At 40.3% G+C, this 27,801-nt stretch overlaps 3 protein-coding genes across 6 annotated transcripts in view; 2 read left to right on the forward strand and 1 right to left on the reverse strand.

Moving 5' to 3' along the window:
* MYO7B (myosin VIIB) overlaps positions 1–5,282 on the forward strand; it is a 63,234-nt gene extending 57,952 nt beyond the window's left edge. The window contains exons 44-48 of the mRNA XM_044435523.1: positions 352–537; positions 1,155–1,271; positions 2,687–2,770; positions 3,403–3,522; positions 4,796–5,282. Coding sequence (XP_044291458.1) covers positions 352–537; positions 1,155–1,271; positions 2,687–2,770; positions 3,403–3,522; positions 4,796–4,885 — 597 coding nt within the window. The 3' untranslated portion in view covers positions 4,886–5,282. The remainder of the gene's footprint in view (positions 1–351; positions 538–1,154; positions 1,272–2,686; positions 2,771–3,402; positions 3,523–4,795) is intronic.
* Positions 5,283–5,654: 372 nt separating this feature from the next.
* The window catches only part of LIMS2 (LIM zinc finger domain containing 2), a 37,437-nt gene continuing 15,290 nt past the window's right edge, over positions 5,655–27,801 (reverse strand). For 2 of the 3 annotated variants that reach the window (XM_044435535.1, XM_044435543.1), the window contains 8 exons: positions 26,760–26,826; positions 26,229–26,349; positions 18,100–18,249; positions 17,334–17,484; positions 16,487–16,579; positions 11,707–11,755; positions 11,491–11,566; positions 5,655–10,776 (listed from right to left, as the gene is read on the reverse strand). In XM_044435535.1, the coding sequence (XP_044291470.1) occupies positions 10,629–10,776; positions 11,491–11,566; positions 11,707–11,755; positions 16,487–16,579; positions 17,334–17,484; positions 18,100–18,249; positions 26,229–26,349; positions 26,760–26,826 (855 nt within the window). In that variant the 3' untranslated portion in view covers positions 5,655–10,628. Of the gene's footprint in view, positions 10,777–11,490; positions 11,567–11,706; positions 11,756–16,486; positions 16,580–17,333; positions 17,485–18,099; positions 18,250–26,228; positions 26,350–26,759; positions 26,827–27,801 lie in introns of those variants that run through there. The other variant, XM_044435552.1, reaches the window with a different exon arrangement.
* GPR17 (G protein-coupled receptor 17) lies at positions 18,435–26,219 on the forward strand. 2 transcript variants are annotated; one of them, XR_006415257.1, is made up of 3 exons: positions 18,435–19,777; positions 22,640–24,209; positions 25,457–26,219. XR_006415257.1 is itself a non-coding variant. In XM_044435565.1 (2 exons), the coding sequence occupies exon 2, from the start codon at positions 22,662–22,664 to the stop codon at positions 23,676–23,678; it is 1,017 nt and encodes a 338-aa protein (XP_044291500.1). In that variant the 5' UTR covers positions 18,435–19,777; positions 22,640–22,661; the 3' UTR covers positions 23,679–26,219. The 2 variants fall into 2 exon arrangements, 1 of the variants encoding a protein (XP_044291500.1); XM_044435565.1 differs by having other exon boundaries at positions 22,640–26,219.

The following is a 27,801-nucleotide window of genomic DNA, read 5'->3' on the forward strand; positions in this document are numbered from 1 at the left end:
AATTGTGAGAGGTGGAATGGCTATATCTGGAATAGAACAAGTAGGTCGTGTTCTTCCTTCTTGTACTGAGCAGGGCCGACCACATGTGTGGTGACCGCATGTGCAGTGCCCAGAATTGACTCTGCAGCTGAATTAAATTTAAGGATGATAAGCTGATCAGGTAAGCAAAGAAATTTCAAGAAGTATCTGCATAGAAGCCTTTCTTACCTCTAGTTTGGTGCTTTAGTGTTCAGCAGGAACCTCACAGCACATTTATTGCTAAACTCACTGTTGCCTGTCACCTACAACCCCTCAGCCAAATTGCAGAGAAAGGGACCACGTTAAATAGTCTTCATAAATCATACTTTTCAGGAACTGCCAAAATATCTACGAGGCTATCACAAGTGCTCAAAAGAGGATGCCATCCACTTAGCTGGACTGATTTTTAAAATTCAGTATAACAATGATCAAACACAATATGCTGCAATTTCCAAAATACTGAAGGTACTAGTGCCTGAAAACATGATCCGAACAGCATCTCCAGAGGAGTGGAAACGGGTATGAAGAAGTGTCTTCTTTACAAAATCTGCTTTGTGTGTGTGTGTGTGTGGGGGGGGGGTGTAGGGACAGGGGATTGGCACCATTCTGTAGCTACTCATCTTTGGTAATTTTTCACCTGAAATTCACTGGTGAGTAAAGCCAATGGTACTGTCTGTGAAGACTCCCACTGACCACAGTCCTTTTAAAATGTATCTGCAGTTGAAATGCTTCTATGTAAAATGGCAAATAGCATATTGAATAACTTTGGATTTCTATCTAGAGATGTCTATTATAGTGCATGGTTTCTGTTCTACACAGATTCCTGCCAATAGGAAATGTTGTTCTTCATTTTTATTTTAGGGCAGGGAGATGCCAGATAAAATTAATTTGCAACTTTAATTTGCCATCAATGAAGTATAAATTATTAACAAAATATAATTTAACTATAAACTATTACAGTTTATAGTTAAACTATTAACTATATAAATTATTAGTCATAAATTAGTAATTTGTAACTGTAGGAGTAAGTAAAATTTTCTTCACTTTCTCCATACCTATGGACAATTCCATGAAATGAGCTTTTGCTGGAGAAATCTTGGCTACAATTTTGACTCACATTTGTGTGTGTTAAACAGAGTATTATTTCCGCCTCCAACAAACATGAACAGAAAACTGTGGATGAGGCCAAGATTGCCTTCTTGAAGTACATATATCGTTGGCCAACATTTGGCTCTGCCTTCTTTGAAGTGAAGGTGAGTTTTCAAGTTTTGGGTTCTCAACATATGAAAGAAAAGCTACTGTCTACACAGTAGAAACATCTTCTGTTGGTCTCCTGCTTCTTTTAAGTGCTTAAGTTTACTGAGAGCCCATCCATGTGACCAATCAGATGAAGCATTTTTTGTGTACACTGGGTTTCAGTTGTAGGTGCTACATCCTAAGGCACAAGATGTGAACATCTAAGCCGGTCAGAACTTCATGAAAATCTGTGTTTGGCACCAGCCTTCACATGTCTACCTCAGCATATACTTCTGGCTGAATGTCGGTGGCAGAGTTAATTTGGAGTCACTGCAAGGGTGGTTGCTCTTCCTTCTCTACTGTGCAAGCTGCCCTTGCTGAACTCATCTTGCCTATGGGGATAACCCTCCGCAAAGTACAAATGTAGCTTGTAACTGAACCATTGGTGGTCATGTTGTCTAAACCCAGTCAAGATAGCAAACCATGATGAATAAACCACAGTTACACCATGGGTTCTTTTCCTGGGTTGTTTATGCTTTACAAGCCTGGTTTAGGCAACACAATAATCCATGTTGCAACAATGACCCACAGTTCAGTGACAACTCATATTGTGGGCTATTGAGTTGTCAATATGCAGAGGGGATAGAGTGGCCACACCACAAGAAAATAGGTTGTGTCTAAAATTCCATGTAAATAATACTTAACAATAGGATGGAATTAGCAAATAATCTGCACTTATAGAAAATTATTTTCACAATTTATTGTTTTTCTGGAATATGTACCTCTTTAGTTTTTTCCAGGAAATTGGGGAACGGGGAGTTGAAAATGAGTGACACATTAAATAAAGATGTTTACAGATACATTTCTTGATTGAATTTAGGATTCAAAATGACCTGAAATTGTTGCTGAAACAGCACCAATACTTCACTTATCTACCATTTTTAGTGTGTGCTTTTGGGACTTCACTCAGGCATATTTAGTTTGCTGCTGTTCCAGTTTGGTTTTTGCTGTTGACAGGCTACGATTGCATACAACCCAGTGCATATGCACCTGATTAAATCATGCAAAAAAAGGATGCAAATGTGTGCAGTGTTGTTCCACCTGCCTACACCTCTATGAAAAGGAGATGGTGATGGAGACCTGGGGAATGGAAACAGTGCTTAACGCTTTTTTTATTCTGTTGTAAATGGCTTTCCATTTCCAAGCGTCCATCCTCCAAAGCTACGATTCAAGGGAGAATACCCAGATGAAAGCTTGAGGGAAGAAGCCATTGAACATGTGTGTGTGATGTGTTTTTGTGTAATATAGTTTGACCCATAGCTTTTGTGGTTCATGTGCTAATAAAAGAAAAATGACAACAGGCAACCATTTTAGTGGTAAGAAACAACTCTTTAAGAGTAGATCTTGTTCCTTTTTGTTCCTCCTTACTTAGCAAGTCTCTGAGCCAAATTTCCCTGATATTGTACTGATTGCTATCAACAAACAAGGAGTCTCCTTAATACATCCAAAAACTAAGGTAAGACACATTTTCGTATACTTGGTATACCTTTGCTGTAACCCATTGAAAAAGGCTTACAGCCTGAGTTTAAATTGGAAACGCTTTCCTTTCAGGTAAGTGTGTAAATAAATCTGACCACAGCTGTGGCCTTCATCAGGAGATACTAGCACTGCTGCTTCTGTTAAAGAAAATCTGTATTGACTAAGACTATTCGCTCAAGCCTGATCAATTTCTCTATTATTCTCTTTGCTTCTCCAAAACAGTGTAAAATCAAAGAATTCTATAAAGAGGTGGTAAGCATGAGAACTGTGAACCCAGGAAGAAGCAGCTCCTTCCTACATAAGGATAGTGATGTTTGGTGTATCATTCAGGCTAAATTGCAAATAAACTGAAACACGGCTTAGAAAGAATATTTTAGGATCAGAAATGCTTGAATAAGAATACTTTAGGATCAGAAACCACTCTATCTAGTGGTAGAATTTTTCCTAGAAACAACTTACATTAAATCAACAGAAATTAGCAGAGAGGATAAAGTGAAGAAACATCAGTATTAAATTGCTTCATGGAAAGCTACAAGCAGGTGTCCCACATCTCTCTTATGGTCTGTGTATTTTATAAATCTCACATGTAACATTAATTTTGCTTTGCAGGAGATTTTAATAGTGTATCCTTTCACTAAAATATCTAACTGGAGCAGTGGCAGCACATACTTCCACATGACGATTGGGAACCTGGTACGAGGAAGCAGAATCCTTTGTGAGACATCTCTGGTAAGAAAAACTTACAATTTCAGATTTATTGAGACCATCTGCTGAAGAGAAAAGAAGCACCTGACAGTTTCTAGTTAAGCTTTGCTCTCTTTCCTGTAAACATGCTCTCTGGGAAAATTTCTCCAATTTGACAAATTGCTCCTCACAGAACTAATTGTCCCCAGGAAGGCAGCTGTGTAGTGAAAATAATTCTAGTCCCACAACATACTCAGATAACTGCTACATTTCAACAGCATTTTATATAAGTGGCAGATGCAAAAGGTGCTGTCGCACTTACCTTGAAGCTGTTGTTCAGGAATGCATTGGGTCAAACGTTGCCTACTCCATGTGGCTGTACCCTTGGGGATAGTCAGACTGCTCTTTGTGGAGCAATTTCTAAGCACTTGCATTGGCTTTTCGAAACATGTCCTTGCTTCATCGCAAGGATAAGGAAAGCAATCCAGTAAACATGTCCATTCCAGGGAAGGAGAAAACATTTTCACAATCAGTTCTTCTCTTATAGGTGATTGAGAAAAATCCTGAAAAAGCAGCTTTCTCCAACTTGTCTTAGATCAGGAGTCTCCTTGTCCCACCTGGTTCACATGATGTGGTTAGGTCATCCTGTATTATTTAACCCATTATGAACCACAGCTGTTTTCACTATGCAACCTGCCCCCCCCCCCAAGTGAGGTGATTTTGTCTATTTCATAACCCTTTACAAGAAAGAGATTTGTGTGTGGATTAATCCTCAAATAAACAATAATGGTGAGGTGTGTATGACATGGTACAACCCGCAATCACCCCAACAGGAGTTACCTATTCAGAATAGTGGGTTGCATGTGCCTGGCAAGGACTGCAGGTTCTCATTGATTAACTAGCCCAGGACCTGACTATATTATGCAAAATAGTTCTGTGCCTTTCTTGATGTTAGAAGGCAGGGAAATGAGGGCATGGAGTATATGCATGGGCGAAAGGGATGGGAGCAGGTGACATAACTGAAAGAAGCAAATTTTATATCTTAGAATTGTAGCAGAGATGGGACTGGTTGGCATATGTGCAAGTTTGTTGCTTTGGCCATGTAGGGGAGCACATGTCAGATTATTTAGCAAAGAGAATGAGGGCTTAAATATTTAGGAATGCTGGCCTGTATAAGCAGAAACAACTGTATAAGTAGGGTAAGTACTAACACAATATTGCTTGCCAGGACAGCCTGGAGGCTTAATCTGTTGATCAGGATGGAGTTTTTGAAGCCCTTTCTGAGACTAATCACTAAATGTATTTCTCCTCCCTCTAGGGATACAAAATGGATGATCTGTTGACATCATATGTGCACCTGTTAATGAATGCTGTAAACAAAAAGAAGAATTCCCATCTTCTTGCCTGAAGATGGCAGTTATCCATCACTTGCAGCCAGTGCCAAATTGACAATATTTGGTATTTTGGAAGAAATTTTTTTTAACAGTGCACTTCTAACCCAAAACATCTAGAGGGTCTGGTTGGGGAAGGCTGATGTAGTACCTTTACACAAATTCTTTGGGCACTTTTCGGCAGCTAGGAAAAACCAACTGTTGGCTTCCAACCTGTTATTTGCCAAAGTAGTCTCTTTCAAACCTAGGATGAAATGTGCAGTTTTGCAAATATAATATTTTATATGTAGGATGAGCATTACAGCATGCAGCCAAAGAGTGCCACACTTTTTAACATACTTAACCTTTCACAAATTCGGCAAGCAGTGTCCATTGCTGGCAGTGGGTACTTTGAAATTATCTGGAATTGAGGTCACTAGGGTTCTAATGCATTTCTGAATTGATGTTCAATATATTTTACTTAAAATATTTGTATACTTGTTTTCTGTTAATGCTAATAACCAAATTCTTCTTCCTACTCTTTAAATAGAAATGTACAACAATGAGAGTGATATTTGCTGCCTTTCTTTAGACATACATGTTGTAAAAACCAAGTATAAATCAGTAACAATAAATCCAAGAAGCATTGCTAAACCATCTATCTTGGTCCTCTGTTATAAAAACACTAGAATGAATGCAAGTTGAAATGGCCCCAAACTAAGCCACATCCACTGGAGTTATTTGAGGAGAAATATGATTGTAGTTACAGTTGACCCAAACCAAACTCCGATAAAAACACAACTCGTGTAACTTTTAAACTAATGTTTACTGTGAAGATTTAAAATATATCTATCAGTGAACAGTCATTCCAATAATATAAACTGAAGTGAATACTATCTTTTAACCCAACAGAAGTGATCATTTTGTTAGGCAAATCATAACAGTTATACAATTGCAAAGTACTGACTGCCAGAAAACTTCATAGGTCTTGTAAAAAGTTTGACATCACACACTGAAGTTTGATTATGATCTTGTACCAGAAAGAGACAATTCCTATTTATACATTATATGGTTTACGTAATAACTGAGCATTTTTCATATACTGGAAGCTGCAATCATATATTCACTTGTCAGGCTACAGGTCCCACTGAACTCAATGAGGCTTACCCCTGAGTAGACATGCACAGTATTGTATTGTTAGGCTAGAATCCTAACAATACTACAACCCTACAATGCATACTTACCTGGGTACACTGACTCTACACTCCACAGAATTCACTTTTGAGTAGCCATCCCTCACTTTGCTCTGTTAGTCACAGCATTTCCATACATTGTAAAAAATGCAGTCTCTTCAACTGAGAATTGTCTCTTACAAAATATTTGGCAACTCCATCGCCTTACCACTGGAGGATGGAGAATATCATTATTATGATGCCAATTATTAGTAACTTTTAAAGTTCCTCCTATGCCTTCTAAGATTATTTGCTTTCTTCAGAAGTAATCCATGAACTCAAGTGATTTATGTATGCATGAAAGATGTAACTATATTGTTTGCATATTAAGAATGTATTGTTTGCTAGCAAGTAAATATGCATTCAGTGCAGCATGTACTTAATATGAATCTACCTTATGATTTTTACCCATTCAGACTGCCTTTAATGGAACAAATGCCTACTTGACATGGACTGGTCAGCAGAGCTATACTAAAAAGTGTGTTTTCAACATGTGCAAAATAAAATGGGAGGCAAAACTTCTTGCCTCCCATGTTTATATCCTGTTTCCTGTGACAGCCAACATCCCCCCAACATTCCACTTTCAATGGCATTTTAAACACTTTTACAGGGCTTCTTTCTTTCCTGACAACTGATCCAACTCAGTGAGGAATCGCACAATAAACATGGGGCCATATTTAACTGAATGGTGGCACTGATGCAAATACACTACCCTCATTCTGAAGGCCAAATCAAGCCCTACCCTTGCCAGAGTCCATACTGTTCTGTATATTCTGATGGACAGCCAAATACTTACTCTGAAAGAGAATCTTCTCTTTGGGGTGTGCATTCCAGCATACACCCAACCAATGCTTTCTGTTCTGTAGTTTCATTGCCTACCTTCATTCTCACTCTGCCAGCAAGATATATGCGTTTTAGAGCCAAAAATGGGACATATTTCAGAGGACAAATGTTCATAAACCTCAACCCCATGCTTTGGCTCAGCTCTACTGATCATTATAGCAGGCAGCCCTAGAAAAGCCATTTGCCATTGGAAGTAAATTGTTTCCTGGCGATCGTTTTATATTTTTCAACAAATTCCAACAATTGGATTCTATTTTTTGAAGATATGATGTACATAACAATCTAACATAAAAGAAAATTTCAGAAGTAGACACTTGATTCTTCATATTAGATAACTCTAGAGATTAGTGTTGTAATTATTTATCTTATGAAGCCCCAGGAAATTCCATAGGTTGAATGACATTTTAAATCTGTCTCTTGATTCCACTGTATAAGGCTTTTCCCAATCATTATAATTTTTTTAAATATTTAAACTCATCTTTAAATGTATCATGGAAAAAGCAAATACCATATTTTGTAAAAATGCCTCTGACTTCTTAGTGTTACAGATGGCCTAGAAATCAGTTAAATTTAAGGCACATAGCCTTTGTCTATTCATATTAGAGTAACAAAGTCTGCATTGTCAAGGAATAGTACATTAAAATTGTTAAAGTACACAGCATTTAATGATCCTGAAAGCAGGCCCATTATCACTTGTTGGATCAGGAACTAGGAATCATCGGTCACAGTGCTTCCCATACTAAAGGTGGGAATTTATAGTCTTTTTTCTGTATAAACATGCATGGGATTGTACCTTTAAGGTTGAATATTCACTTGCTCATCCCCCTCTAGCACAATTTGCCATATCTTTCACTGCAAATAGATGCATGCCTATTTATTTATTCAAACATTTACATGCCACCTAACTGCCAAAGGCCTTCCTAGGTGGCTTAGATGTTGTATTCTCTAGCTATGAATAACCAAAGTTATGAGTCCAAATATACGAGCAGTCTTAACATTAGTCAGGATATGAAGATTCTACATGGGTTGTAGTATTTGTGCTTTTTTTCCTTCAGCAGTACAGTTTGATGGCTTCATTGGGGGAAAGGGAACCACACTGCTCCCACACAACTTCTCTACCTACAGGAACACATGGAACAAGCAAACTGCCTGCTCATAAGTCTGGTGTTTGTTCCATTTAAATGACTATGCCAGTTCACATGCACACTTGTGCACATGCACAATCTTAACTGAGGGCTCTACATGAGAGTGACTGATTCTCTGAGAGTCCCCTTACTGTAAATGTGCTTCTCCCTGTGAAATTTGTTCCCCTTTGTATTTATAGCTGAAGCATGGCTTCGGATAAAGAAAAGAACAAGCCTTTTCTTTGTTAGATGTGACAACATAAACTAAATATTTATAAAATAATAATTAGTATATAAATGTTATCTGAGGATTCATTTATAAAAGAAGATGGAAAAGTTGATCTTCATCTTGCAATAGAAGCAGTGTGCAGTGCTTAACTAAAGCAAGGATGCATAAGAAGGACAAGATAATGCTTTTCTGCTCTGTACTTAGTTACAAAGGGACAGCTTATTCTACTAAGCTTTCCACTATATCTTCTTACCACAGAAATACAAACATTACAGTTTATGAAGCAAACAGCTACCAAACACAGGATTGCCTGGTATTGCTATTTTTTTTGGGTGGGGGCGGGTAGATAGCACATACTTGAGCAGAAAAATATACAGGTGCAAAAGATAACATGGTGCTCAGTAGGCTTAATGCCTCCACTGTCAGTCACCTTTCTGCATCCTAGCTATTTCTCCTCTGCAATTCACCCAACTCCCGACATAAAACCTGAGATAGCTGTGGAGAAATTGGTCAGGATGAAGTGTGGTGCAAAGATGGAAGAGGGGAAAGGGTTAAAGACACACTCCTTGCCCCTGCATTAATATAAAAACATATTTTTGGGAATATGTTGCCAAGGTAGCATATAGTTCTAGCTTTAGCAGGGTTGCTTACAGGATTACAATACAATTGAATATAACACTGAATGAAGGGGTAATAATAAGGTGCAGTGCTAGGTGAGACCTTGGGAATTTTATAAAATTTTGTCTATATTATAAAACTTGTTTATGCCAGAATAAACTAATAGTTTCAGAAGCTGAAAAAAACCACATGCAGCTTAGTTACTACAGCAGTAAGGAAGGCTGGCCAGTTAATAAACCGATATAAGTTTGTGCCAAGTAATACCATACTCCACTGCAACAATTTTATAAAAAATGGCAATGTTGCTTGATTTTCATAAATCCCACACAACCCCCAGTACTAGCAATTTAGGGACTCAATTGCAATTAGTCACTTGCAATGTTAAGGGAATGTTCAGAAGACACATTACATGAAGTTGACTGCATTTTTTTCTCTGCAATTTTTAAAAATCAAAATTAGCCTGCACAGGTTACAAGTCATCACAAAGGATAAGCAGAAATGAAAGCAGCAACCCTTCCCTCACCACACCAATTCTTTCTTAGCTTAAAATATCTCTCCAAGGTGCTTTTTCAACTTTGGTGAAAAAGCTGCTTGCAATTTGATTTTTAGCTAAAAAGCAAATGTTTGGATGGAAAGTGTTAAACCGTCTATTTTCACTTAACCTTTCCTTTTTTCCACTTGCAGCCTACCAAGCTGGTTTTGCATAAAATGCTGAATAAAATGCTGACCCTGAATCTCAGTACAGCAACTGTGGAGAAAAAAAGGGATTTTGCACAGAGGCTGTTAATCTGTTGTATCTACTTTTGGGTTTTCTAGCAGGATTGAGATCTGAATGTTACACAAAAAACATCTCCTTTCCTGCTTTTCTACTCTATAACCTTAAGGTGGCATAGCAGATAGTGGTATAGCAGAACAGCACGAATACATGTGAAAAAATTTTCTTTCGATGTCAATAAACTTGCTCAAAGTGCTATACAGACAAAGGAACACAACTAGACAGTCACAACATCATCTTAAAAACCCTGAGTAGGGAATGATGAGTGCAAACGAGATGCTTTGTCAGAAAAGCTCTGAATATGAAAGGAATATGTAGGCAGGGATGCTGAACCTCTGACATCTAAATTCCATTTTGCAAAAGCTTAAAGGCCACATTCCAGTGATAGGTGAAGCCAAAAGCAAAAGTGGTATACCCCCAGTACTAGCATTCGCTAAGTTCTTACTGTAGTAATTAAGACTTAGAAGAGGGATTTCTATCTTTTATAATAGGGGGGAAACTACAAAAGCTGGAAAACCACCCAACCAGTGCTCTGCTGGGGGAAGGGAGATGGTCTTCTGGGGAATATGGCACTCCAGCCTGTAGATCTGCACCCCAATCTATAACCATATCTGTCTTTGATAAGCCAGACTCGACACAATATACTTGAGCAGAAAAATATGCAGGCTGCAAAATATAACTGGTGAGCTTTGTCTGTCTCAGATCCTTTAAGGCAGCCTTCCCCAACCTGGAGACCTTCAGAGGCATTTGGACTGCAACTCCCAGAATTCCCATCCAGCAGGGGCACTGATGGGGAAATCTGGGCATTGCAGTTCAAACATGTCTGGGAGATGCAAGGTTGGGGAAAGCTGTTTTAAGACATTCTTCAGTGGATCAGCAGGTGATACATGTTTTATCAGGTGAAGATGAGTGCAGTCAGCAGGAAGCATGGACCTCTTTAAGCAGGATACATGGACCTCTTTAAGCAGAATTTAAATCCAGAGCTTTGGGATGAGTTTTCTTGGAAGCCAACTCGGATAACTTCTTCAGACGTTTCTTCAGTTCCAAGGGGAATTTCTCATAACATTTCTTGCACACTGGCTTCATGTCAAATTCCACAAACTTATTCCTTTCAAACAAATACAGAGTCATTACATTTTACTTAGAAAAATCTTGTGACATTTAACAGTTCAGGGAGATCAGGTGTATATTCCCTTTGCTTGCCTGTGTAAAATCCTTTCCAAGCTCAGGAGCAAAAGTTTTGCAAAGAAATGTTTCTTCCAGTCAACCTTCGGCATCTCTGGTTAAAAGACCTGAGACACTAGGGTAACACAAGCCGCTTGCCTGTGAGTATAGAGAACCAGTCTGGTTGGCTGGCTGGCCAGTACTAGAGTGCAGTGTTCGTTACATCTGCCTGAGATTGGAAGGATTCATGAGAGCTCTCTTTGAAGGTGGGTGGGTGGGTGGGAGGGAGAAAGAACAGCTGACACAACTGTTGCTGAAGGAGATTGTAATCAAAACGTGTTGAGATTTTCACAATTCTGCAACAAATGATCTGAACTGATATGCATTTGGACTTGCTACTAGACTGCATTTTCCACATCTATCTGTTGTGAACCATCCAGAAAACTTCAGCTATTGGGCAAGCACAGAAATGAAATTAATAACAACCAGATTTTCCAGGTTTGTACATCATAAAATTGGAAATTGCTTGTGTACACTCTGCTTGTCCCTGGCAATTCCTAGTTTAATCAACCCCAGGAATTGCTCTGATGATTACTCTGTCTTAACTCCCTGGATTGTGTTCATTTTCCCATCTGGGCAGATTTTGCTTAGCACTTACTTTAAAGTGAGCTTGATGTTGCAGGTAGAACAGGAGAAGCAGTTCACACACCAAGCCTTGTTAAGAGCAGATACCACTAGCAAGAAATATCAGGAAACATGATTAATAAATGGCAGAGTTGTACTAAATCCAGCAAGAACAGATATGAAAAGAATAACTGATGCTTTGTACATGCAGAACTGCAACAGCTGCATTGATAAATAGCTTCAAACTTACCATCCCCCTCAATCACATGGCTGCAGTTATAGCAGACATCTCCAAAGAGCTGTGTAGAAAAAAAGGAATACAGAAGAAGCTTCTTTTAAATACTAATAAAGGAAGTGTTTTACCCAACTTTTATCAAATCAAACAATTTGATCCCAGTAAACCCTCCATAATGGATAAATTTGGTTTTCCTACAATAATATCCTAAATTACTACTATACTTTTTAGTTCCCTTTGTAGCTTTTCTTATAAATATGCACAAGAATCACATATTACATTCTTAGCTCCTTAAAGTTACTTTTGGTAGTCTTTGATGACAGGAACTATTCACCACTGTGCAGATGTGCCAAGGCAAAAATGTATTTGTTAATGAGATCATTAACATGACTTGCATTTATGCGAAATCCTATATTTCCTGTTTTCTGAAGTTGAAAAGTATTGGATATTCTTTTCTCAAAATCTATTTATACCCTAGTAGAGAGATCACCATGTCTGAAGTCCTCGCTTTCTTCACAAAGTTTGTATTATTTATTACATAATTTTTTTCAGGAATACTTTTATAACATTGGTATTTGCTGCTTTGGAAAAATTCAACTGGAGGAGGCAGAAGCGAGAAATTCCCAGATGCTGCTTCCAGTCAGTATCGTTACACAATTTGCCTCTTAGTGACCTGAGAAGAGTATACCCTGTCTTGTGGAGATAATTTGGTACTTGAGATAGGAGAGACTCAGTGGCTGTTTCCCAACCTCTGTTTCTCCTCTTACAGATGGTTAGTTAACAACATTTATGAGCATACATAGCAAATATTTCTAAGTGCCTCATGGAAATACAGTGGTACCTTGGCTCACGAACTTAATCTGTTCCACGACTCTGGTTGTGACCCAAATTGGTTGTGACCCAAGTCAAATTTCCCCATAAGGTTCAATATAAATAAGGTTAATCTGTTAATCCGTTCTGTAACTATTTTTTTAATCAGAAAAATTTGAAACACAGTGACAAAGAACAACAAAGTAAGAAAGAACAACAAAGTAATAAAGCACAGTACAGTACAGTACAGTACAGTGGAGAACACTAACCTAGGTGCGGGGGAGGGAGAGGTTATTGTTTTGAGAGAGTCCCCCTCCATAAGGACATTGGGGAGATCTCTTTCAGGGGTTTCCTCTCATTTTTGTCTCTTAGTTGCAGGGTCAATTTTGGTGAAAAATCTGTCTATAGTCACTTGTTTTTCCTGTGCTGCATAACCCTCTGGAAATGAGAGACCATGTTATCATTAATCAGATTCAACATTCTGTTCATTACAGTTCTGTTGGGGTGGTGCTTCTCAAAGAAATCCTGGCACTCTTTTCATTTTTTCATAATGGATTGTATCACATCACTGCTAACCTCCTCCCTGTCTTCCTCTTCCTCGGTGGAATCCTCCTCAGCAAGTGCCTTCTGCAGCTCACTCTGGAGTTCAGCAAGTTCTTCTGTCATCAGCTCCTCCTTATGGTCCTCAACCAGCTTCTCTATGTCTGCACCACTGAGGTCCAGACCCATACTCTTGCCCAGGGACGCAATCTCCTCCACTGCCTCTGCATCAGACCCTTCAGAGTCACATTCAGTGATGCATTCTGGCCACAGTGTCTTCCAGGCTGAGTTTAAGGTCCAGTACGTGACATCTTCCCAGGCTTTGTCAATGAGGTTGATGCAGTGGAGGACATTGAAATGTTTCTTCCAGAATTCTTTCAGAGTCAAGGACGTCTCTTCAGTGACATTAAAACACCTGCTGAAGAGCGCCTTTGTGTAGAGCTTCTTGAAGTTGCAGATCACTTGCTGGTTCATGGGTTGCAGAAGAGCTGTCGTGTTGTGGGGGAGGAACTTGACCTTTATGAAGTCATACTCGGCATCCATATCATCCACCAAGGCTGGAGGGTGTGCCGGGGCGTTGTCCATTAGAAGAAGGCACCTTTCAGGCAGTTGGCTGTCAGAAACATATTTCTGAACGGTGGGTGCAAACACTTCGTGCAGCCATTCCATGAACAATTTCCTTGTGACCCAAGCCCTCGCATTGGCCCACCACATGACAGGCAGTCTGGCCTTGTTCACATTCTGTTCCTTGAATGCATGAGGGGTCTGGGAATGGCACATCAGTAGTGGCTTCATCTTCAGATCGGCGCTTGCATTCGCTCACAGCAGAAGGGTCAATCTGAACTTCATGGGCTTGTGCCCCGGCAGTGCCTTTTCTTCCTGCGTGATGTAGGTTCTGTTCGGCATCTTCTTCCAGAAGAGCCCTGCTTCATCGCAGTTGAACACTTGTTGAGCGATGTCCTTCTGCCTTCATGAATTCAGCGAATTCTTTCTTGAAGGCTTCTGCAGCAGCCTTGTCAGAACTGGAAGCCTCACCGTGTCTTATCACACTGTGGATGCCACTTCTTTTGCGGAAATTATCAAACCACCCTCTACTGGCTTTAAATTCAACACTTGCTGCACTTGTAGAGGGGTTTTTTGCAGTAAATCACTGCAATTTCCTGGCTTTTTCACAGATCATAGCTTCACTAATGCTGTCACCTGCCAGCTGTTTCTCATTCAACCACACTAACAAAAGTTTTTCCACCTTCTCCAGCACTTGAGTCCTCTGCTTGCTAAACAGAGTTACTCCTTTTGCCAGATTAGCTCCTTTGATGGCATCTTACACTTTAAAATAGTTGAAATTGTTGACTTTGCCATCTTGTACTCAGAGGCCAGATCAGTCACCTGAATACCACACTCATGCCTTCCTACAATTTCCTTCTTCAATTCAATGGTTATTTTCTTTGAAACCTTCCTTTTACCATTCTTGCTCTGCACATTCCGGTCACCTTCATTACCACTCTGCACATTCATTTTACCACAGTGCTTGCTCTGCGCTTTGTTGGGAGCCATTATTCAATCAGCTTTTCAGCAAGTGACCTCAGGTCTGTCTGCCACTGCAAGTGGGGAAGATGGCCACACCTGTGTGTGTGTGTGTGGGAGGGGGGAGATGGCCGCTCTCGCGATTGTGTGGGGAAGATGGCCGCATGTGCTCAGGATGCGGGTCAGGAGATGGCCAAGATCCCAGTCGCACTCCTGCAGGAAAGACGGGCACAATCTCAGCTATCTTCCCCCCTCCCCACGCAACCAGCATGATTGTGGCCATCTTTCCACCTCCCCCGAGTGGGGAGATGGCCATGATCACAGTTGCTTTCGTGCAGGGAAGGTGTGCCTGATCAGAGGCACGCTGCTGCAGGAAAGACAGGCGGAATCTCGGCCATCTCCCCCATGGCTCTGCTCTGCTCCCATCTTTCCTGCAGCAACGCGCCTCTGATCACAAACGCCTTCCCTGCACGAAAGAAACTGCGATCGTGGCCATCTCCCCACTCGGGGGGCAGGGGGAAGATGGCTGCAATCTTGGTCACCACCCAAAGCAGTGTTCGCGATCCAAGTCAAAATTTTTCAGAAATTTTTGTTCGTGACCCGCTTTGTTCGTGAACCAAGGCATTCGTGAGCTGAGGTACCACTGCAGTAGCAAAGTCTGCCACCAGAAGGGCTTATTTGCTTTCTCAATAACCACTATGGAGGAAAGAAAGGGGCTAAAATCAGGGACTAGCAAGTTCAGATTTCTATAAATGCGATCCATGCATTCTGCAGTGGATCAACTTTTCCCAAGTCATATGGATTTCACAGACTTAGGGACTGGTTTTGGTTTTTTTTTTTTTAACTTTCCATGATTTTACACAAATTTAGTTATACGAAGAAATGTGCAACCGCTGAAAACACACGTTCCCCCTCCTGCAAACTAAACTGTAAAACTGCAAATCTGCATGTGTGCATATGAACGCATTTGTACAAAATCCAATTCCATCGGTGAGTGGATAATGCAACAAAAAGTGCTTGACAATTCACAAAATGCAGAAGATGGAAAAGATTTCACAAAGTCTGTACATTGCTGGCAGACACAGAAATGTGGTGGAGTAAAAAACTGCTACATCCTGCAGACAATAGGAAAGCAGCTTCCAGTAAATAAGGGTATCTCAATGGTTGTTTTAAATACAGCTCTGTAGATTCTCTCGGAAGAGGTTGCTCAGGGTGAGGTGAAAGCAGGAGAGACGTGTGTGTGTGCGCCCCAGCAAAGGAAGGGGAGGCCTCAAAATACTTGTGGGCTTCATGGACAGAGACCCACAGCCCGCCCTCCCATTCCACAGGATCCTTATGACCCCTGGTTTTTCAGTGCAGGCACACCCCATATACATAGGAGACTGCATGATTCTGGAAGCTCACTGAAGCACGTAAGACATGTTCCCCACAGCCTGAACTGGGTTTGGACAAAAGAACACTGGAGGCTTATGAAGGCTTTGAAATATTTGCTCTAAATAGAAAGGCAGAGCACAGTGAAAAAGCAAGTGCTCCTATCAGTAGACAGCACAGCCTGTGCTAGACAAGAAAGCAACTTGTGCAGAACCCCTCACCCCACCCCACCCCTCAGATTCCATCTCATTCCAGCTACAAAAGTCTTGGCAGTGCAGCTCTCCCTCTCCATTCAGCCCCAAACTTAAGAATTGTTATTTATGATTAAGGTTTGCTGGAGGCACCTTAATTTGCATGACTATACCAATTGGTTTCAGCAGCATCCCTAGCCGTATCTACTGAGATAGTTAAGTCTGTAATTTTCCATACCACATATTTGTATGTGTTTACTCTCTTTCCATTAGAAAAGCAGGCATTTCTCAAAACCTTTCTTCTGCTGTTCTCTTTGTCAAAAAGGAAAGTACATTGTACAAAGGACAACACACTTTACCTGATTGTAATGTGTCTCGCAGTATGCCAGTCCCTTTTTCTCATAGTGCCGGTGTCCCAGGAATGGTTTCTCACATTTGGCACAAACAAAGTGCTGTAAGTATAAGGACATCTTTGGTCAAAGGGTCTGTGTTAGAGGAAGGGAGTGTGATCAAACCCGTACTAAGCACAGTATATGAAAACCTTTAAAACACAGTGAACCCTATAAAGAAGATAACATTATGGAAATATGGGTGCTTACAAATAACGCAGGGCTAAACATCAGGGGTCCAAAAAAGGCTTGCCGGTATTGTGGTAATAATGTCTCAACTATTTTCTATGCTATGCTACTGGCAAAGTTGACTCCAACAAAGGGTTCTCTTTCTTTTCATAGAATAGATAAATTGGTGGGGAAGAAACAGAGATTATGTACTCCACAACCCCATTTTAGTGTTAATTCCCAGTATCAGCAGTAGAATGTAGAATGCCAACTGGGCCAATTCACAGCAGCTGCTGCAGCTTGGAAGGGGCAAGCCTGCCTCATACTGAGGTGCCAGTTGCATAAGGGTCTCCATGGACAAATGGACCTTCTCTGCAATCACTGTATTATTGTTATGGTTATTATATTCATTTATATCTTGCCTCTTCCCAGTGATTGAGACTTAAAGCAGCTCAGAACGTTAAAACACATACAATTGGGGTTTACAATTAAAATGCATACAAATACAAAATAATAATAATGAAGCAGTAGCATGCACCTAACAGTTCAAATATCTGCCCATTAATCTGGAAAACAAGCAAAACGTGTCAACATTTGGCACTGTGCAACATGAAATCTGCAATAAGCAGCACAATAGGGACGTTCTCACCTCCACGTGCCATTGTTTTCCCAGAGCATTGACCACGCGACCCTCAATGGGCCTGCGGCAGGCCCCGCAGATGGGGATGCCCATCTTGTCATGGCATGGCAGGCAGTACAGCTCCCCCTTCAGTTCCCTGGCATCAGCAGTTAGCTCCTTCCTGCATACAACAGCACAAAAACAAGGCCTTCAGAGGAAAACCTGCCTCCAGTGCTACATGCAAACAGCCACTAAACCTGACATTCTTCTGTGCATCTGCCAAAGAGGAAAAAAGATAAATGCTCAAAAGGGGAAAAATGAAATACAAGCGTATTTTCTTTGATGTCCTTTGCCTCATGTTGCATAACATAGTTATGACATATACTTTGAGGAAAAATATTTTAGAATGGCAAACCTATTTAGATAAGCAGACCAGAAATGGCAGAAAATTTAAGTCTGTATATTATGGTGTGTATCAAACCTCCACTAAGTCACGATACAGTTATTTTTGAAAGCCAGAGCCTTCAAAACTGGATCCTTAAAGAGCTGTTCAAGCTCAGCCAGAACAGTTCCAGCTGAAGAATTCACTAATGCAGAGGAAGTCTAAAACAGCTTAGCAGAATCACTGCAGCAACTCTGATTCAGAGGCTCTTTAATCCTCAACATACAGAACTTTTTTGTACATCTGCTTGAAGGCAGTAATGTTTATTTGGAAGATCACTGAGTCCCCAAATGCCCATCTATTTTACATCTTTTCATGTGTTCCTTGGTCCTAGCTGGTAGCCAACCAACATACCCACAGTGGGTGCAGTTGAAATGATCCGGATGATAGGAGTCATTCCTGAACATCAGGGGCTGCTCATCAATGATCAAGTGGCATTTCTGGCAAATGTACTTGCCCAGGCCCTTGGCTTTCTCACGATTATGGCACGTTCTACAGAGGTGCCTAGAGTGCAGTTGGAAAGAAAGGGGAAAGTTGGGAGGCATCATTCAAAGTCTGGATGGAAGAATGTTGGACCACAGAACAGGCACCAAAAGCAACAAGTGTTAACTCATAAACATGTCTCATTGTAGTCCTTGGGGTTTGCTCAGAGAAAAGAGTGCTTAAGATTACGTGAATGGTACTAATGTTAAACTGGTCCTGGCAAAAATCAAGATTTCTAAGAAATATGTTCAGTTTTGGTTCTCCTGCTCATACTTCCTTAGTGCCAATTGTCCCAAAAAAGGGGAGGAGCAACAGAAATGATCAAATATACCTCTTACAAGTACACACAATGGCATGAGTTTACATTTCTGAATTTAATGTATGCAATGCAATTTGCTTACATGAAATCTCGTAATCTATTCAGCTTTCTTTATCTGCAGAGCTGGGTGCACGCAGATAGAGAAGAATTGGTAGATTCATATTGACAAGCAGCCAAGAGACCTGGATCTTGTTCCAGGCAGTCTCACAGACCTGCCAATCTGGGCAGGTCATTTAGGCTCCAGGGCCTTACCAGAAAAATGAAGCTAATAATAAATCTCAATGCCACAAGGCTACTGTGTGGAACTATATCACAAACCCCAGACAGAAAGCCCCATGAGCATAAGTGGAAAGGAATGTTATTAACACTCCCTTTTCACAAGTCTTCTCCTCTGTTCCACCCGAGAGCTGAAGATACTGCAGCCACAGTTCCTAGCAAGAAAGCAGACAGCATGCCTTTATCAATGGGAGCACGCAGCTGTGTGCCTTGCAGGATAAAGGCATCAATTTTATTCCACACTGTGGAATGGAGTCTAATTATACAGGGCACTGAGACCCTATAGCAAGTGTCCTAAAAAGAGACCACTCTCATTCAACTGAATAAGCAGCCTTCAGCCCTTTCCACTGACAAACTATTATCACCCTGGCTCATTTAGAAGCCTGTCCCCCTTAGCATCCTATAGACCCTCCTCCACGGCAAGCAAAGGGAGGCCTTAGAACCACAGAGCTGTTACTATGGCAGCCAGCCCTCTCACCCCCACTCCCACCACTATAGAATTATCCCCTTCTGAAATGTCCTGTTGTGTTCCTGACACCAAATTTCCCCTCCCTTTCTGCAACTCCCTCCAAGCCCTCTACGATGGTCAGAGGGCTCCAAAGACAGTGCAAAAAGCAGAGGTTCAGAGATACTTGAATGATCAGGACAAACATTGGAATATTCTTAAATACCACAGCGACTCCCCCTTCCAAGAGCTCTGCAGGAATGAAAACCGTCTTTCACAACAAGTGTGTTATCTATTCTCCTCCCATGTGAGCAAGATGATAATGGACTATCACCACTAGCAGGGCTCTATATACTGCAGATTCTTTCTTCCACAGAATATACCACTGTTTGCATCTTCTACATCAGCACACAGTTTTCAGCCTTGCTGTCTTTCCTACTTTTGCTGCCATCCTGAGAAGCCAAGAAGAGGTTTACCCTTTGCTCCTATAGGACTGCAGGCTGCAAGAGGTAAGAACTTTGGTTTCAAAGGGGAAGATAAGCACTGCACTAGAAAATGTCTCAGAGGCACATAAAATTTCTGGTGTTTGCAGGTTATATGCTGGAAGATATATAGAAAGACCAGCTTGCATACAATGAAAGAGCATTTTCATATCAGAAATTTATACTTAAATTGGTCTGTAAAGTAAATATAAAATCCACAGAACATACCAATTTTCTTTTGCATTCTACTCTTCATGAACAACTTTTATACAAGTACATGATGCTCAATTTTTTTGCAATTTATGATGCTCAATGATGCTCAATTTTTTTTGCAATGTATGTGAAAATGCTCTAATAAATGGAAGCTAAACAAGCACAAAATGCACGTGACAAACTATTCATGCTCCTCCAGTGAACTTTTGTCTCTCATTTCAGATCTGGGATTTCTCCTGTTGATAAAATGTTCTTACCATTATGATTTTAAAATAAGCCTGTTTTTCCCAACCAGAACTCCCTTGATCTCAGAAGCTAAGAGATTCCAGGGGACCTAATAATAATGCTTTGAGGTTGCCTTTAATTTATTGTAAAGCCACCTAAATATAGAAATAGAAACCTTTCCAGTAAATGAATGCATTTAGCTGATTAAGCACATTATAGAATGCTTGTAAAAGCATCAAGACTTTGTGAAAACCATAACTATCTGTAACAATCGGACACATAATATGACTGAACCCCACACCAGCTTAATGCACAGAACGCAATTTAAGCTGGAAGTTGGGTGCAAAGTTGCACTTATCATCAATGTTATGGATTGCTGCCAACTGAAAAACAAGTATAACCCAGCAAGATCTCTTGGAACAATTGCACTAGTAACACAGTCCAAGAGAATTTGGCAAGTCAATAACCTGTTTAATGATTCTGAGATTTTAAATTGTACAATTTAAGGTTCAACTACCAATAACAAAGTTTTTTCCAAAAGCATAAAAGTTTTAAATAGCTTATATTCTTTTTAAAAAACTGCAGTAATGTGTTAGTGAAAGACATAAGAGAAATTGCTTTTCAAGCCTCTTCTATGGACATTCCTCCATCTTAGAGAGATGGGAAGACCAGAACTACATTGTGAATGTTTTAGTAAGGTGTGTAGGGATAACAGTTTCCAAAAAACTTTGAGGAAGGTTCACTTCACATGACATGGCACTATAGGGAGGCTGTTTGAAATGGTAAGCAGTGAAGAACTGTTCCAATTCAGCAGTTTTTCCCCTGTTGCGATACATTCAGACTGTGGCAGCCTCATGGAAGTTGATTTCTCCAGGCCACAGCATTGAGGCAGCCTCTGGACAAATGCCAGGTTAAGCTGCCTCCATGTGCCAACCATTTTGATTATAATGTTGTGTTCAGTACTAAAATATACAATGAGTCCATTGTGCAATCTATTTAAATCAATATATTAAGGAAAGTATTGCTACATATTCTTCATGATGTTAATGAAACTTGAAAATATGAATAGTGTGTAAATGGTTAGCAGGATCCCAATGAGTGTCAGTTAATTGTGCCAAGGACACTTGCTAAAGGAAGCATATAACACAGTGTAGGAAGCATTCTGATGCTGAAAAGTTAGTGTGAATTAATCAGTGAATTATGCACGACTGTGAGTAGGATGCAAGTGTGCACCTTGATTTCATGTCAGCCATCAAAATGTAACTATGAAACACGAGGAATGAATTCTTGCAACTCTGAGGAAACATAATTAACCAGGTTTTCTTTAGTATTTTGTAGGGCAATGTTCTTTCCTCTGGGCAGCCTTGAAAGCTGAATAAAAATAATAGGCAACCTGGTGCATATGAAAAACTTTGGGGCACAATCTACTCAAGAGTGTTTGTTCAAGCCTGATTAAAATACAAAAGGGTGCAAGAAAGGATGAATTCTTTGAGGTGGGGAAGGCAATCCCTTATTTCCTCTCTTTTTGAAATGCTTTACTAGAGAGCACTCTGTGGTCAAATGAAGGAATGACACATCATGCTATTACAAAGGATTTGTGGGTATGGATTAGTGCCAAAGTTTGATCCAAATGACATTTGGCTTTCAGTTTTTTCAAAGGCAAGCAACCACTGCTTATTTATCTCAGAATACTTTATAGAAACCAGGGTTTATTTTGTACAGGCATGGCAGAGGTGAACTAATAGTGAAATTTGAAGTGCATTTAATCAGAAATCTAAAGGCCAACATGTCTTACTCTCCAGTAAGTGAATTTAAGATTTCAGTCAATGAGCAGAATTCAGTTGGATACTCTCACTAATGACAATTATATGATGCTTGCATAAGAAACCTATATCACAATGCCAATATAGCTTTGGTTAGCATGCCAGTTTTTCAAAGAATTCCAAGTTAGAGGTCCCTTATGCTGGCAAAACATGATTTGTATTAATTTTTGTGTCCAACTGAATGCTGCCCTCAGTCTGCATAATACCTCTGTTATTCAGGCTAGGATGATTAAAGACCACAGGCTTTTCATTTTTCCCCATTGCAATCTCCTCTGCGTGTTTTTGTAACATTCAGCCCACCCAAGGCATAGATAGATTATAGAGAAAGTGGCCAGGATCCAGAAAGGCTTGTGTATGCATGCATGCAATTGTGAACAGGCGTAAAATTTAGGATATATGTCCTGCTGGCAACCTCCCTTTTCACTTCAAGGAGTGCTAACTTGAAGAGTTGGTGGGTTCCAAAAGTGAAAAGCATCCCCAGGTATACAAAACACAAAACATACTACTTTGCATCCTTGCCAGTAATCCTCAGAAATATAAGCAAACAGCAGGCCTGGCTATTTTCCATGTTGCCTCCTTGGCACTATAACATTCTTCCCTAGTTTTTTATTTTTCTTGATTATTTCAGGTTTCACAAGCTACAGTGAAGAATGAACAGTCAGGCAGATGCTTCAGGTCTCTTCTCCAACACTTCCCTGGAAAGTTCAGAACAATGTGGCAAGGAGACCCATATGGAAAATGTCCTTTTTGCTACTTTCTACCTGGTGGATTTCATGCTAGCCTTTGTTGGCAATGCCCTGGCTCTTTGGCTTTTTATTCGGGACCAAAAGTCAGACACCCCAGCCAACATCTTCCTGATGCATCTTGCTGTGGCCGATCTGTCTTTTGTGCTAGTTTTACCAACCCGGTTGGTATACCACTTTTCAGGCAATCACTGGCCATTTGGAGAGATCCCGTGCCGACTCACAGGCTTCCTTTTCTACCTCAACATGTATGCCAGCATCTACTTCCTCATGTGCATCAGCATAGACCGCTTCCTAGCCATTGTACACCCTGTGAAGTCTCTCAAACTCCGCAGGTCACTCTATGCCCACTTGGCCTGTGCTTTCTTGTGGGTTATAGTTGCTGTGGCTATGGCCCCTCTTTTGGTCAGTGTACAGACAGCAGAAATGAACAACACCACCATCTGCCTGCAGCTCTATAGAGAGAAGGCTTCTCGCCATGCTCTTGTGTCACTAGCTGTGGCATTTACCCTTCCATTTTTCACTACTGTCACTTGCTACTTATTGATCATTAGAAGCCTGAAGAGAGGGAACCGAATTGAGAATCATCTAAAAGAAAAGGCCATCAAGATGATAATCATGGTTCTTATGATCTTCTTGGTCTGCTTTGTGCCCTATCATATCAACCGCTACATTTATATCCTCAATTATGATGGCGTGAAGACTTCTTGTGAAATGCAGCGGATCCTGGCTCTTGGCAATCGCATTACTTCTTGCCTCACCAGCTTAAATGGTGCACTAGATCCTGTCATGTATTTTTTTGTTGCTGAGAAGTTCCGTGAAGCTTTGTGTGGTTTGTTTTGCAGCAAACGGGCTGCAAGGCTAACTTCAAGTTGTGAAGGGAAAACAAATGACAGTTCCTTAAGTGCTAAATCTGAACTGTAAATATAAGAAAACAAGTGTTATTATGCAGTGTTATTAAGTCCCCCAAACAACCAAGTAGTGTTTCTTTACAGAGCTGTACAGGCAGATCTCATGCTTCATTTCTGAGAAAACAAAGGAAAAGACAAGCGCTAACGGGGAGAACAGTGGTGGATGATTTGTCACTTCTGAAGAAGATGCCCCACCTATTTTCCACCTCTTTGTTCCAGTGCTTCTTAGTTTCAAACAATCTCCCCCACTGGTTTCAATTGGAACTGAGGTGCCCAATTCTGGGACCTCTCAGGGAATGGAGAGCTTTGGATCCAGTGAATTCAAGGCTGTCCCTGCCTGCACAGGAATGCTGTGACTACCACTGATGGTAAATCGATTGCTGTAGAGCCCTCTATAACCATACTGTGGCCTCCAGGGCAGATATCCTCCACCTGTATCTCCAAGAATTCTTCTTTGCCACTGAGACACTTCTACTCCATCAAGATTCCCTCCGAATATAGGGGTCAGCACTACTTTAATAGCCTTTGTTCAAAGCATCCACCAGTAAGTACTAATTCACAGTGGACGATATACTACAATACAGCTGCGCTTCTCCTTGTCTGGTCTTAATACAAATAATGGAATAACTGGAGATTAAAAAATAATACAAGTACTAAATACTGCAATTACTTCATAAAATAATTTTGCATTGAAAAATGTTAGTCCTTTCAGATATCTAACAAGTAGACTACACAGCTAGGATACAGCTATCCTGACATCCACAGCTTATCCTCTGATTCTAATTTTGGCATTCTAGAAAGACTAGAAATTTAACTAAATTGCCCAATTTTGCAGTTCAAAACTGACCAAATTTTAAAAATGTATTCAATAGCTAGGTATATATTGCTCCAAGAACATTGTGAATGTTGATTCTGATGTGTCACAATAAGTTATGGTAACTTTACCACAGCTACAAGAAAGAGAGAATATTTTGATTCTCCATGTTGTAGAAATAATTGTCTCTGTCATTTTTTCCCCTTATATACCATAAATGCTATGTCACAATTTAAAGGTACAATCCTTTGGATGTTTTGTCAGAAGGCTTGCCTATAACATAGGAGTGGTAGGAATTGTTTCTGTCTAAAAAGGCACCCTAGAGCTCTTATTTGTTAGGGTCTTCATTGCAGGTATTATTTTCAATAACATGTTCTGAACAAAAATTATATTCTGTGTCTGTTTTTATGTGACTGTATATAATTAATGAATTGCCTCTCAGTCATACATGACTCAAAAGGTTTCTAGGGAGCTTTGCTGCAGCTAAATGTGTTCAGTTAACCATTTGCCATGTCACCTTTTTTATGGCGTTGCCTGTGATTTAATGCAGCCTGTACCTACCATCTCTGCAAGGCAATGATCCTCACACCTGAGCAACAACATCAGTACATCTGCCCACTGCATCAATAATATCTCCTGCTGCAATTCTGGCACTTTTTTTTGTTCTCTGCATATTCCAAATTTTATATGCTACACACACAAAAAATCAGTTGTTTTGAATTTCTGTTCCTCATAGTATTTGGGAGAAAAACACTAAATGTTTATCTGTCACATTATGCTTATGCAACTTAGCATCCAACTATAGAATCTTGACCACAATTTAGTGTAACTAAAAACCCTGGGACACAAATTACAACATGTTTACCTTCTTTTAATAGTCTTCATTCTACTAGTTCTACTACATGGAAAATATATATTAAAAAGTTGTTTGTGAAGGTTCATGTTATGAACAAATAAATGATTCTTTCCACTCATAGGTCACTCCAGGAGGTGAGAATGTGAACGCAACTTCCAGATAGAGATCAGATGCAGGAAAGCCTAAAGCTAAGATATGATATAAGTCACTCTTTCTATTTTTACTTCATTGATTTTATGCTTTCTTTAAAAACTTGTTTATATTTTTCACATATCTAAAATACATAAATTCAAAGAGAGAATATATCTTAATTTTAAGCAAATATTCTGCCTATCAATCTGCTACTGGTAAGTGAACTTGACTACATCTTCATGTTTATGTGTTCTCTCTCTCACTGCATCTTGTACAAAATCTTTTGAACAGTTTTAAGAATGGCTCTCTTTTAATTCCTTCTCTAGATATTACCTTTTCATTCAATACTTGCCTATTCTTTCTGACAACATCTATTCCACAATGCATTTAAGAGCCAGCTTCAGATACAAGGTCTCTTCCTGACTTATCTCAGAAGGCTACTTATCATTTTACTCACTCAACATATGCAACTCACCGTTCACATGCTAAAACCATCATGTGAGAGATTAATGTGCATTTGAAAAACACAGTCAGTGCTTTAAGAGAAGGTCTGTGTATACAGTAGCAATTGTTCAGTCTCTGTGCTCATATGTGCATTTCTTCAATGTGTGCTCTTTCTGATTCTCAACCTCGAACTCCCCTTCACCATAAGAAGTGATTCTTTCAAACAAAGAGTGCCTCACTGGAGAGTCAAACTGCATCACCCCATTCTTTAAAAACCCCAGAATTTTTTCATGTTCATGCCCCCTGTCCATTCTTACCTGCCAGCATTCTTCACAAAACCCAAATCAGCAAGAGCCACATTACAAAGCTCACAACGAAAACATTCTGGGTGCCAGTTATTGTTCATTGCCTTGATAACACGGCCAATGATGAATTCACCTTGCAATAGAAACAATACACTGTGATTGGCAACTCTTGTCCTTATTTTACAGATGAGAAATAGGCCCAGTGAGAGTAACGTGCTGATGGCTGCCAACAGAGTCAGATCTAAATTTTCGAGATGCAGCACCCATATTGCCTCCACTGAACCACAAAAGATTATCTTGGTAGGTTCTGAATCTCAGAAACCTTTTGCTTAGAACAGGAATGGAAAACACACGACTTCTGGGCTGCAGGTGCCCCCGGTCCTATTAGGAGCCATCCCCTAAGATTTTTACAACACTAGAAAGGCCAGATTTGGTCTAATCCCTCTGCTCAGTGCATCATCAGTACATTTTTCATCTTAGTATCTCTCCCTCTCCACATACACACAAAGATATGGCTCAAGTATTTGAACTTGGAGAACTTACCACATTCCCCACAGCAGGGTGCAAAAAGCATCTGGAAATCATGTTCACAATACTTTCGCCCTTCAAACTGTAATAGAGATGCAGGGAAATATATCTTTACACAATGTCCAGTATTTATAAAACTGTTCTTGCTATTGTCAGTCATATATAGGGACCTTGTAGCTTCTGCAAGCTTTATTACACAGCACTCTTCCAATCACTGAAACTTCTAATGTGATTTAGAACTCTTATGTGCAAATTACTATACCAATGCATCTTCCTTTGGAAGAAATGATGCTTAAGAAAGAACCACAGCAAATATTCCTAATGCAACAAAAGATAGCTCGGTGTTTTAGTAACAATATTCCTTAATCTGACTGATAGACACCTATTAGATCAGGGCTTCTCAAACTTTTCCACCAGGGGCCAGTTGAAAGCTGCCGGTGCTGGGCGTGGGCCAGAAATGTGGTGCCGGCGGTGTGCGCGGGCTGGCGCGGGGTGAGGGGCAAAACAAGGTGAGGCAAGGTGAGGCGCGGGTGGGCACGTGCCGCTAGGTGGGTGCATGAGGCAGCAGCTTGCTCGCTTGGAGATTTTCTCGCTTGGAGATCGTTTTCTTGCTTGAAGCAAACCGCATGCACAGTGGATCGAAAGGGGCATGGCAGGCCGGATCCAGCCCCCGGGCCATAGTTTGAGGACCCATGTATTAGACTCTCAGTATGTGAGACTTTCCAATCTGAATTATATTGATTTATATGTTTCATTGAGATTAATTAATTAATTTTAGTGAACAGCGGCTGGGCTGGAAGATCTTAAAGTCTCTTCCTGCCCTACATTTCTATAGGATCAATATTGTGCAAGAAAATTTTAAAAGGGGAGATGAGCGTTTCCCTCTCAAGTCCTTCTTTATTGCTTACGCTGGCCTAATTCAAGGTATAAACTGTGGTTTGCAGTTACATGAATCAGCCTTGGACTTGTCAGTTCCTCTCCCACTCTCCGCCTCCAGCACAGTTGCATGGGGATTGGAAGCTCTGGCATACGTTTTTGATTATTTGCAGTTCAGCAC

The sequence above is a fragment of the Varanus komodoensis genome, unplaced genomic scaffold, assembly GCF_004798865.1.
Source record: "Varanus komodoensis strain SLA01 unplaced genomic scaffold, ASM479886v1 scaffold1, whole genome shotgun sequence".
Classification (NCBI taxonomy): domain Eukaryota; kingdom Metazoa; phylum Chordata; class Lepidosauria; order Squamata; family Varanidae; genus Varanus; species Varanus komodoensis.